At 41.8% G+C, this 12906-nt stretch overlaps 1 protein-coding gene across 1 annotated transcript; it reads left to right on the top strand.

Moving 5' to 3' along the window:
* Positions 1 to 1963: 1963 nt before the first annotated feature.
* On the top strand, positions 1964 to 11578 carry Znf691 (zinc finger protein 691). Its single transcript, XM_076862875.2, has 2 exons — positions 1964 to 2017; positions 6673 to 11578. Exon 2 carries the CDS (start codon positions 6682 to 6684, stop codon positions 7534 to 7536), a length of 855 nt encoding a protein of 284 aa, XP_076718990.2. The 5' UTR covers positions 1964 to 2017; positions 6673 to 6681; the 3' UTR covers positions 7537 to 11578.
* Positions 11579 to 12906: the final 1328 nt, after the last annotated feature.

Here is a 12906-nt window from a genome sequence, read left to right as displayed (position 1 = left end):
CAGCCTCAAGACCAAGGAAGAACCAATGTTTTCAGTTCAAGTTGAAGGTGGGGAAAAACTAATATACCATACAAAGACTGTCAGGTAGGGTGATTTCTGTCTTGGTTGGGGGAGGATCAGGCTTTCTGTTCTATTCAGTTATTTAAATGATTGGGTGAGTCCCACCTACTTTAGGGAGAGTAATCTGCTTCACTCAGTTTGCTGATTTAAATGAAGATATTATCCAAAAACATCCTCACAGAAATACCCAGAATAATGATTGATCAAATATCTGGGTGCTTTGTGACCCAGGCAAGCTGATTCATAAAATTAACCATCACAGTGACTGAGTAGAATTTTTTTGATTTTGTACAGTTATTAAATAAAACTTTTGGTATCCATTGTTTGTTATGCTGTTTTAAACAAGAAGTTTATAAGGGGAAAGGCTTTGGGCTGCTAAGAGAAAAACATATTATGGGATTGGGATTTTAAAACACTTTTGAGTCCACTGAAGCAAGTTTTAACCACAGTTCATAAAAAAAGACAGTTCTATTTTTGAGTCTGCCTTCTAATGTTTTGTTTTTATCAATTTATAAACTAATTGTGTACAACAGGTGTTTGATTTCTCTCGTGCATATTCATTTCTAAAAACACTTTCCTGAATATTCCAATCTTAAAACTAACTCACATTGTTCACACTGGCCCCACCCATTGTGAGATATATATGAATGATTGAACCAAGTGACAGTGGTACTCTACCATTGTGCTACATTTCAAGCCCTTTGCATTTAAAAACATTTGGGACAGGATCTCACTAAATTGCCACTGTTGGCCTGCAATGCGATCCTCCTCTCTCAGCCTTCCCAGTCGTTGGGATTACAGGTGTGCACCATTACCACTAGCACATGGAGAGAATTTACCAGCAGAAAAGAAAATTGATGCTACCCTACACGGTGGCACACCTTTGCAATCCCAGCTACCCAGGCTGAGGCAGGAGGATTGCAAATTAGAGGTCAGCTTGGGCAATTTGGCAAGACCCTTGTCTCAAAATTAAAAAAAAAAAAAAAGGTCAGGAAATTTGGCTCAGTGGTTGAGTGCCTCCTGAGTTCAATCCCTCGGTATGGGGTGGAGTGCAGTCGGGTAAGGACGAAAACTGACATTTGTGGAAGCAGAAGCTGTATCTCTTCAATCAATCAATCTATCTATGAACTCATTTAATCCTCACAATCGGCCAGGAATTTCTACAGAGGAGGAAAATGGGGCTCCAAATACCTAGGTGGCAGTGCTGGGTTTACAAACCTGTTCTCTATCTCTGAAGGCAGAGCTCCCCCCCGCCCCCCCTCCCCCGCACCTTTGCCCTGAAAATATCATGCAGATAGTGAAAAACCTGTAGTTAGCCTGCATATTCACTTAGCTTTTATCATCTTTATAAAATGAAACCCAAAAAACCCGAAATCCTAAAGCTGGAAACTTTAGTGATCTTGCATCGACTGTCAGATTTAACTGGGGATGCATATGGGACCCTGAAAAAAATCCCTGCGCAGCGCCGCTGGGAGTAGGTCATTTTTTGGACCGGGAACATTTAGCTCCTCAACCAGGGGACTGTGTTACATTATCTTTAAACTCCCTTCCAGATCCACACTCCTTTAATTTTTAATTATAAATCTTGAGTGAGGTTCCAGACTCAAGGCTTCGCTGGATGACCCTCAAGGGCCACCAACTCAAAGAAAGGAAACCTTAAGACCTTAGAAACAAAACCAGTTTCCACAGTTCGGTTCTCAACTAGCAAATGTTTTCCTTGAGGCTACGGTTTTCTTCGGGACTACAGCTCCCAGCATGCTACGTCCGAGGCCAATGCTTATTGGCGGTCCTGCCCGGGCCTCGTGCGTTGTGGCAGCCAATACAGCCAATGGAAAGGAAGAGTGACTCCCAGAACCCAATCCTGGAGCTGCAGGGCGGGTCCTTCATGGGTTCCGTCTCCGGCTCCTTCCCCCGCCCAGCGAGGCGGCGCTGTACCTGACTGAGCGGCGGGAGTGAGGTGGGTTGCGGCTGGGCCGAGGTCGCGGGGGGAGGCGGACACGACTTCGCTGGGCACTCTGAGCACGGTCCCTTCCCTTCACCGGGGAGTTGGCGGCTGCTGCTTTGCTCCAGGACCCAGTGGGTAGCAAAGGGGCCTTCTGGTCCCTCCACCCGACCCTGTCGCTGTCCCCCAGCCCAGGCGGCCGGTCGGTTGTCCCTACACCCACTCCTTACCCCGCCCTTCTCCGGTTGACCTTTGAACACTCCAGGGCCCTGCCACTGACCATACCTGTGGGATCAGCCCTTCGTTTCTTCACCCTCCTGTCTCTGACCCACTCTTGCCTTCCAGATCGCTATATACCCTTTGACTTCTCCAACCGCTTCTCCCCGCCCCCTGCACTCGACCCAAACTCTTGGGCCCTGGTCTCTGACACCTGATGGCGGCTTTTGAGCCCCTTCTGCATCACATCTCCTCAGATCTTGTGACGCTTGGTCTTATCTCTCTCTTTTTCTAGCTCCCCTGTTCTCAACACCTTGTCCTTGTTTTCTTTCCAAGCTCTTCTCCCCTCATCCCCCACCCCTCTCACCTCCTTTGATTTGGTTGCAGACCTGGAACTTTGACCCTTCAGACCACATGCCAGCTTGGCTTTCATCAAGTGTGATCACCAGCCCCATCTTGACTGGTGTTTCTTAGAAACTGGCTTCTTCTCCACTACCTCGATGTCTTGCTCCGGGTTCTGCTGAGTCCCTAGGAAAACAAGCCAAATAGGCCCTTTTCTCCCTCAAATCCCTGAAACATGATGTGAATGGTCCTGTATTTTAGCTGCACTGCCTTCTCAGTAGGTAAAGAGCTCGCTTCTTTTTATCAGTTTGGGTCTTGTTTACCCACTCATCCTGCAAGTTCTACCTCAAATACCATTTCTTCCATGAAGCTGCTTGTCCCTGATCTGCCCATTTCATTTGAACTCCTGTGACACTGTTTTTATTTTCTTTATTTCTGTCCCTCCTTCCCTTTTTTTTTCTCCCACCAGTACTAGTATAATGGTTAAAAACCTTGACTTTGGAGTGGTGGACTGCAGTTCTGCCAGTTACTTATTTTGTGCTCTTGGGCAAATCACTTAATTTCTATGAGCCTCAGTTTATTCATCTGTAAAATAAGGATGAAAAATGAATAACTGTAAAAATTAAATGAGGTGATTCATATATAGTGCTTAGGCCAGGGCCTAGCCCTTTGTAGGAGCTTAAAAAAAAAAAAATCTATTATAGGCTCCTATATAAGATGCCAGGTGCTGTGCTAGGCACTGAGGAGGTGGTATATAAGTTCCTTGCCCACTGGAATTTAACCTTCTTATTGAATGGCAGTTTCTGGAGTTCATGGTCTATTTCACTACATTGTATAATAAACTGTTTCAGGGTGGAAGTTGTAATCCTGAATCTTTTTGCTCTTTTATTGACCCAGCATTTAGCCCTGGGAAGAGCCCAATCTTGGTAAAAATATAAGTTCTCAGAATAACAGTTTTGGAGGTGAATGCAGACCATATAGCTCATTGCATACAGATACTGGAATCCTAGGTGGGGTGGGCAGAGGCAGGAGTGGATTAAGATAATATCCATTTACTCATTCATTCAAAAGACATATGCATACCCCATTTTATGCTACAGATGATTATGTAGGAAAGAGACTGTGATGACCCAGTCTTTTTCCTCAAGTTGCTTATAAACCACTAGTGGAAACAGGTAATTACAAATCACCATAACAGCAAGCACCAGATTCTGTGGGCACATAAAGGAGAAAGTGGGGAGGAATCGGGAAATTGCCAAGAAACACTGGATAAGAATAGATGTGAATAGGCATAAAATGGGTTCTGGAGACAAGTTTGGCCTTCCTTTATTCAGTTCATTCAACAAATATTTATTAAGCATTTATGTTGCAACTATTCTACAAGTATAGGTTACATTAGTGAATAAACAAAGATCCCAGCCCTCATGGAACTTGTGTTGATCATGGGAGGCAGATAATAAATACTGGGAGTGTGGGAGGAGGTTGTGATTTTTATAGGATAATCAGAGAAGAGTAAGTATCAAGGAATAAGTACTGGTGTTTAAAGCAGGCTTATTAATCTTCATATTGCTTATCTAAATTCTTCAAGGAATGCTAACAGGGATTGTTAAATGGCAGTTTGTTACCTGTTTTAAACAGAGTTTTATTGAAACGCAGCCTCACTCATTTATATCTTGTGTGTGCTGCTTTCATGCTATAGTGGCAGAGTTGAGTAGTTACAACTGTGATCCTATGGCCCTAAATATTTATTGTTTGTTATCTGACCTTTCACAGAAAGTTTGCTGATCTCTGCTTCTTAGAGAGTTGATATTCTTTCACATTGAGATTATGTAGTCTTGTACTGTTTTTTAATTAAAAAATGTTTCTTTCCTAATAATATCATTGAAAGGATCTTTTTTATCTTTTTGTGCTCTTCACAAAGCTAGGATATAATGTCTTCGATAATTATACTAGCAGCTGTCTTGCTGAATGAATACTGTGTCTCGCAGACCCTGCTGATGTAGTATAGGCATTTTCTCTAATACAGAGTCCCACAGCATAACTACCTATACTGTAGGTAGTTATCAGTTTTAGAGATGAGGGAGTTGAGTCTCAGAGTGGTTGAATAATTTGCAAAGTTATAAAAATCATCTGTCTGTGTCACCATTATAACTTATGCTAATGTAGTCAGTGCCCCTTTTACTGTGGTTTATTTTCAGAAATGTTTGCTGACTTGCAGGAATCATCAGTCTTCGTTGTTGTAGTATTCATTATAGTCTGTGCTTCCCTCCCTCGTTCCTTTGTTCCTGTTGCTCTGGACAGCATCTCCATCAGCCCACTCAGCCTTTTGAAGTGTCATCATTTCTTCAAGGACCAGAGGACATGCCACCACTCTTGTCTTATCAGAAGTACTTTTTTCTTCCCCCCCTTTCCTGTCCTTGGCTAAAGGAACCAAAGGATTCTGTGCCACTTAGCAAGCATTTTACTGATGGTTGCATAAGCAGGCTGTGTGCTGGGCATTGTGTGTTTAGCTGTGTTGTAGAGAGGAGTGTGGTTTGTGTATCAGTGTTTGTATCTTTGTGTGTGCGTGCGTATGACTATGTGTGATATAAGAGTATGGCTGTATGTGTGTGTGGTGCATGAGTATGTCCATGTATATTGAATGTGGCTATATGTGTGGGAGGGATGTGTATGGTATATGATCTGTATGTATGTAGCTGTGTATATGTGACTGTAATGTGAAGGTGTATGGATGTTCATGTGTTTGTATGACTGTGTGGTGTGTGCATGGCTGTGTATGTGGTATGTATGTGTGGTATAAGTGTGACTGAATGTGTTTGTGGTATATGTGACTGTATCATGTGAGAATGTGACTTTGTGTTTTGAGTATGTGTGACTTTGTGTGTGTATGTTTTTATGTGATATTTGAGACTGATGTGCTCCAACCATCCAGTGCAGGCAACTGAACCAAAGTCACTCGTGTGAATTTGGGGTGACACAAAATACCTCATAGACATGGAATACCTTTTTATAAGCTTCAGGATGGCTTCCCCGGCTCCCAGCCTCAGGCTCCCACAATGGGGGCAAAAGAAAGTCACAAGAGGCTGAGAGAGAGGGAGTGCTCGTTCTCCAGTTGGCTTTTATTGGGGGACACTGTTTCTTAGAACATTCTGTCAGAAAAAGGGCAAGGGGTAGGATTACAAAGGAACTATAACTCAACCCGACCAGATAACGCCTAATCCTGGAGCCACACCTCATTCTTCATTATCCAGGTGAAAGCTCAATAAGTTATTGTGGGGTGCAGTAATTGTTCTGTATCTCTTGCTCAGGACTTAAGGGCATGTATTTCCAGAGCAGCTCCAGACACTGGTGGAAGTGTGTACTGACCAGTCAGAAGAGATATAGTTCAGGCCCTACAATAGGTTTTGGAGGTCTAGATATTAACCCTTTATTTACTAGATTATGGTAAGATCTAGAGAGGGATGGGGTGGTGGAACATTTAGGATTCAGACTTGGGTCTTGTAGACAACTAGGAGGGCCTTAGGAATGAGAGGGTCTGTTATTTTTGTTTCAAAGGCAATCAAATAAGTGGATACTTTTAATCCATTAAGTCCTAAGTTTTAAATTCTGCATACATAATAAATATTCACATATTTCAAAATTACCATAGTTGGTATATAAATTAAGTTTTTATAGGTGTTCCACATCTGGGACCATAGGACAAAATGGGTTAAGAAACATTTTCAAAATAAATTAAATGTAAAGAGAGTTTTAGTTACAGTTAGGCAGAGAAATTAAACTCATCCTAAAACAAAAGCTCCTTACACACAAATCTAGACAGTCTAGATAGTCATCTTTTAGTGGTATTAAGAAGAGTGACATTGTTCAATTGCATAGAAATCATCTGGGTGGTAGACAAAGGTTGTGTCTTGTTTTGCTCTGATGGGTAGCATTATATATCTGTCAAAGTTTGTCATTTGAAAGTTGGTAAGTAAAAGCTTTCTGTCCAAGCATTCCAGTTAAATCAGGATATCCTGATAGATGCACATAGGGAAGGTGCATACATGTAAGATTTTATAAGGTCTGGCTTGATCTAAGGAATAAAGGTGTTGAACATTTGTGTTCATTCTCAGGGTTCAGAGATGGGCAGTGAGAAGGAGCAGAGTCCAGAACCACACCTGCCTGAGGAAGGGGAAGCGGGTAAGCCTTGGAGAGTGGATGGCTCAGAGGGTTCTCACATCCCATCTGGGGAAAAGGATCATGGGCAGGAGAACCCACTGATGAGGCCACAAGGAACACAGTCAGAAGAGCCATGGCAGAAAATCATTGCTCCAGCTGAAGGACCAGAGGATCCTATTGCTCCTCCAAAGCCTGAGGCAGAGGAGAAGCCCTTTATATGTGTTCAGTGTGGCAAAACCTTCACCAATACCTCTAACCTGAGAACACACCTACGGATCCACACTGGTGAGAAGCCTTACAAGTGTTCCGAATGTGGTAAGAGCTTTTCCCGAAGCTCCAACCGCATCCGGCATGAACGGATCCACCTGGAAGAGAAACACTACAAATGTCCCAAGTGTCAGGAGTGCTTTCGGCGGCGCTCAGATCTCACCACGCACCAGCAAGATCACATGGGCAAGCGGCCGTACCGCTGCGATATCTGTGGTAAGAGCTTCAGCCAGAGTGCCACACTGGCCGGGCATTATCGGACCCACCTGGAACCAGCGCCCTACATCTGCTGTGAGTGTGGGAAGAGCTTCAGCAACAGCTCCAGCTTTGGAGTGCACCACCGCACCCACACTGGTGAGAGGCCATATGAATGTGCTGAATGCGGGCGGACCTTCAGTGATATCTCCAACTTTGGAGCACACCAGAGGACCCACAGAGGGGAGAAGCCCTACCGGTGCACTCTTTGTGGGAAGCATTTCTCCCGGAGCTCGAATCTTATTCGTCATCAGAAAACACACTTGGGTGAGCAGAATGGGAAAGATTCCAGCTGAAGGGAAGCCACAGTTAGAGTGGGAAGAGAGAGTGAGAGACCCATTCTAGTGGAGGAAGAAGACCTTTAGGATCTGCTGCTGCCACCTTGATTTCAAGTGCTTCATCCCACTTTGGAGATTGGTTTCCTGTTGCCTCCGAAACCAGGATCTCCAAGAAATCCTGAGAAGGGACTCTGAATAAAAATCCTCCCAGGCAATTTCTTGCCATGGAAAGTCAGAGAACCCAGTCTTGGCTTCACCTTTTTGGATGTGAAAGAGAAGTAGAGGAGGCTCCAGACATGTTCATGTCATTGGGTTAGCAGTTCTCTGGCCTTTGAGGAAGCACCTGTGAGATGGCATCACTGTCTGAAATACCTTCATATTGTCCATGAACTGTTTAGGGTACACTGCAGTGGGCTGTTAGGTTCCCACCTGCTGTACCCCAACTCAAGTCGTGCTTCTGGATCTGGAGGCTGGGAGGAGTGGCCCTCCTAATGGAAGGGTCCTTCTTGGCCTGAGAAGAGGTTTGAGGTTCTGTCTTAGGAATGAAAGAGAAGCCCACTAGAATCGTCATACTCCCCCATATTTGTTACCTATTATCCCCACTTCACTCTCCATCTGTTTCCTTGTGATGATTAGCACTTAATGATTCAACAAAAAAGACCCATGGACCGACTTGAAGAGGTGGGGAGTGAGGGAGAGTGTCCCAGTGCAGCCATTATGGAAGGGAACTGAATTCTAACAAAGAAAGATGGGAGCTGGAGTTGTGGCTCAGTGATGGAGCACTTGCCTCACAAGTGTGCGGCCCTGAGTTTGATCCTAGCACTACATGAAAACAAATAAAGACATTGAGTCTATATACAACTTAAAAAAAAAGGAAAAAGATAAGTGGCTCTTCTGAAAAGCAAAGAAAAGGAGGCTGAGTCTTTTAAGTGTTTGAGGAGAAGGGAGAAAGGAAAGGACTAACATCAATTGAGTATTCACTGTATGCTATTGATTCTGCTGGCTATATCAACATTCTTCATTTCATTTAGTTGTCAACAGTCCTCAAGGGTATAAGATGAGGAAACAGAAGCAAGGTATATAGTAGAGTCCATTTAAACTTGGGCCTCCTTGGCTCTCTACTGATGCTCTTTTTTTCCATTACATTTACGTTGCTGATCTCTAAAGGAGGAGCCATGTAGTCGATAAACCTGGAGATGGGAGCCGGCATGGCCTTGTGATATGGCTCTGGACTATTCACTGTGTGGGAAGTCAGTACTAAGCATGAGACCCTTTTCAACTTTAGATTACTGATTGAGGATTTCTTCTGTTGCTGGAAAAATGTCAGTGGCAGGGGTAGATGTTGAGGGATGGGATAAGATGAGAAAAATCTTAAGACCCATAGTAAGTTTGCCATTAATATCAAAATTTATCCCTAAGATTGGGAATACAGGGAATTATGCATGGTTTTCTGGCCTTCTGGCTTAAATCTGGCTTCACATGGCCTCAGATGGTTTAGATCTGGCTTCACATGAAAGTTTAGTGTTCACCTAACTTTCCTCTAACAAATACAAAACACCCCTATCTTGCTTTACCCCATGGTGCTGGAGATTGAACCCAGAGCCCAACCTAGCCAGGCAAGTGCTCTACCACTGAGCTATACTCCAGCCTCCAGATGTCTCTTTCTGTCTCTCTAATCAGTTTGGGTCCCTGCCTTCCAGAGTAAGGGTTCCTCTCATTTGTAGCTAATGGCAGAATGTGAATCTGTTGAAACTGATACACCCATGACCTGACCTATCCTGTGGGGTCCCTGCCACTTGTTTAGGGAGAGATATGCCAGGAACTTCACAGTCATCCTCTTACTAAATTCTCAACCATAGGAGAATTATGCACATTTAACAAATGTGGAAACAGGTGGATAGAAAGTTACTTCCCAAGATAAAAAAGCAAGTAATTATCGGGCCAGGAACTGAACCTTATTCTACCTAAAGCCCATGATTTTTTTTTTAAGCTGTAGCCCAAATTATTCCCTTACATTTGTAGGATGATTTACAGTTACAAAACGCTTTAATTTCATATTCATTTGTTTTTGGAAAATCTACACACAGTATTTTAAACATAGTCACCTAAACTTAGACATGTAAATTGGCCACATAACCCTAATAATAAAAGTCACCATCTATTAAATGCCTACTGAGTGCCAGTTATTATACACCTATTATCTATGATCTTCATGCTATAAAGTAGAAGTGTCTCCATTTTTCAAGATAAGAAAATTCTACAAGGTTAAATGACCTGACTTGGCAGAGCTGGGATTTATTTAGGTTTGTTTGATGCCAAGACCAGGCTCTTTATCATATCCATTGCCAATCTAGATCTACTGGTTCCTTCCCAGCCCAGGGAGCTTGGTATGGTTAACCTTCTAGACCTGGAACCTTAGAAACAACTGCAGTGACTTTTGGAGACTTCTTGCCTTCAGCCCAATACCAATGTACCAAGTATCTGCTTTGATCTTGGATCAGGACTTCCTGGCCAATCTCATTTGCCCTTTTTTGACCTAGTTCATTAGCTGTGGTTTCTATGTTGGTCAGTGCTTTGACGTGTGTGTGTGTATGTGTGTGTGAACTTCCTTTATTTTCTCCTTCACTTTTTTCTTTTCCTTTCTTCCTTCTGAAAATTCTGTTAAACCAAGCATTTTATAAGTTTATAATCCTTTTCTAGAGATTGGAAATTTGGGTGGAGGGGGTTACATCATGGCATGTCATTAGCTTCCTTCCCTCACTCCTCCAATCTTGCCCTTAACCCTTTCCTCCTTTTTATGGTTTGCCATAAAAGACTGTGGTTCATCTTACTATAGCTGGTGTCTTACCATAATCAAACATAACTTTTTCTACACATTTTAACATCTCTAGTTACAAATGTTTTTAGAGGAGAATGAAAGATCACATTACAGTAGAGATAAGAGTCAATAATGTCAGCAAGATGGTGAACTAGGAAGTCCCAGTCTCCATTTTCCCATAGAGACACTAACTTAACAATATACAACCTAAAATACCTTTTTGAGTTCTTTCGGAAGTAAGGAGCTTCAGACAAACACAAAGCCAAGAAAGAAACACTGAAATGATAAGAATCATTTTGCTTTACCCAAGATTGCCTTTCTGATAAGCAGCACAGTTCAGCTTGGGCCATAGATTCTTCTGCGAGGGTGAAAGAAGAGTGTAACATACTTTCACTGAATTTTCAGAGGGCAGCCCGAAGAACAGGTTCCAACCTCACCTAACTTGGAATGCTGATGGAAAATGGAACAGTTTGGATTCCTGGGGGAGCCACTAAAAGCAAGGGAAGTTTGCTGTCTCACCAAAGAGCATACACTATGGTACATGGGTCTTCATACTCAAATGTGACTGGGAGAAGGTTCTCAACTGCAGCTCCTCCCTGGAGAGGGAGGGAGAAGAGTAGAACGTGTGTCCCATATTCAAACATTTTGAAGAATTTATTGGTGTCAACAAAATTTGGATGCTTGGGGTTCACCGAGTAAAAAGGAGAACAGACTAACTGATTGCTATAGCACCAGAGAGCCTGCAGCACTGTAGGTAGACACCAGAGGGAGCAAGAGATTATTGAGCTCCTGAAAAAGAAACTGGCAAACATCTAAGAAATTACAAGCATAAACCCAGAGAAGTCACATTCCCCCTCAAAGTATTCAGAGATCCTCAGAATTTAACCACACTGATTACTGAAGGTTTTCATTTGTATGAAGCCAGTCTGTTAAAAGTTTTTTTTTTTTTTTTAAAGAACCAAACAGGGCTGGGGTTGTGGCTAAATATATAGACAAATATAAAATAAAAGAATATAAGCCAGGCGCAGAGGCGCATGCCTGTAATCCCAGCAGTTTGGAAAAGCGAGATTCAAAGCCAGCCTCAGCAAAAGCGAGGCGCTAAGCAACTCTGCAAAACTCTTGTCTAAATAAAATACAAAAATTGGGTTGGGGGAGCTGGGGTGTGGCTCTCAATGGTACAGCGCTTGCCTAGCATGTATGAGGCACTGGGTTCGATTCTCAGCACTGCATAAAAATAAATGAACAAAATAAAGGCCTATCAATGTTAAAAAAAATATTTTTAAAAAATTGGGCTGTGATGTAACTCAGTGGTTGAGTGACCCTGAGTTCAATCTCCTCTCCCCCCAGAAAAGTAATATAATGATGGTACATAAATCGCTTAATTCTGATGTAAAATTTAAGAGCAAAAATCACTTAAAACTATATAAAACTATGTTAATGCATACAAAATATTAAAAGACATTAATAGCATGAATTAGCATGGGAAGGTAAAGGGATAGAGTTTTTGTATAGGATTGGAACTATAGGCATTTACAACAAGGTTGTAGAATATAAGGTTCATATTCAAAAGTTTATCACTTTATACCAGCAATGAATGAGTGGAATTTGAAGTTGAAAACACAATATGGTTTATATTAGCATCCCCCCAAATGGAAATACTTATATGTAAATCTAACAAAATATGCACAAGATCTACAGGACAAAAACTACAAAACTGTGTTAAAAGAAATCAAAGAGAGGGCTGGAGTTGTGGCTCAGTTGTAGAGTGCTTGCCTAGCACGTGCAGGGCCCTGGGTTTGATTCTCAGCACCACATAAAAATAAATTAAATAAAGGTATTGTGTCCAACTACAAGTAAAAAAAAATAAATATTTTTTTGAATTTTTTAAATATTTATTTTTCAGTTTTCGGTGGACACAACATCTTTATTTTATTTTTATGTGGTGCTGAGGATCAGGCAAGCATGTTACCGCTTGAGCCACATCCCCAGCCCAAATATTTTTTTAAAAAAAGAAATCAAACAAGAACTAAATAATGGAGAGATATTTCATGTTTGTGGTTAGGAAGGCTCGGTATTATCAAGATGTCAGTTTTTCCTAACTTGATCTGTAGATTGAATGAAATTCCAATCCAAATCCCAGCAAGTTATCTTGTAGATATTGACAAAATGGTTTTCGAGTTTATTTGGATAGGTGAAAGACTCAACATAGTCAATATTGATCAAGAAGACAACTAACACTACTTGAATTCAGGACTTAACTGTAAAGCCATCATAATCAAGACAGGGTGGTTGATGAAATAATAGGAAAGAGTTCAATTACACAGAATAGAGAGCCCCCAAAATAAACCCATACAAATATAGACAGCAAATCTTTGACAAGAGGAAAGGAAATACAATGAAGCAAAGTTAATATTTTAAATGGTACTGGAACAATTGGATATCCATTGAAAAAAAATTGAAGAGAAAAAGAAATCTAGACACAGGCCTTAAACTTTTCACAAAGAGTAACTTAAAATTAATCAGAGACCTAAATGTAAAAGAAAATTATAAAATTCCTAGAAGATAACAGG

This window comes from Callospermophilus lateralis, chromosome 7 (assembly GCF_048772815.1).
Source record: "Callospermophilus lateralis isolate mCalLat2 chromosome 7, mCalLat2.hap1, whole genome shotgun sequence".
Classification (NCBI taxonomy): Eukaryota; Metazoa; Chordata; class Mammalia; order Rodentia; family Sciuridae; genus Callospermophilus; species Callospermophilus lateralis.
The sequence above is the reverse complement of the archived record's forward strand: the minus strand, read 5'-3'. Positions and strand labels throughout refer to the sequence as shown.

What these genes read in the sequence shown, in the direction of transcription:
- Znf691 (XM_076862875.2), top strand. Translation starts at nt 6,682, where the DNA reads ATGGGCAGTGAGAAGGAGCAGAGTCCAGAACCACACCTGCCTGAGGAA.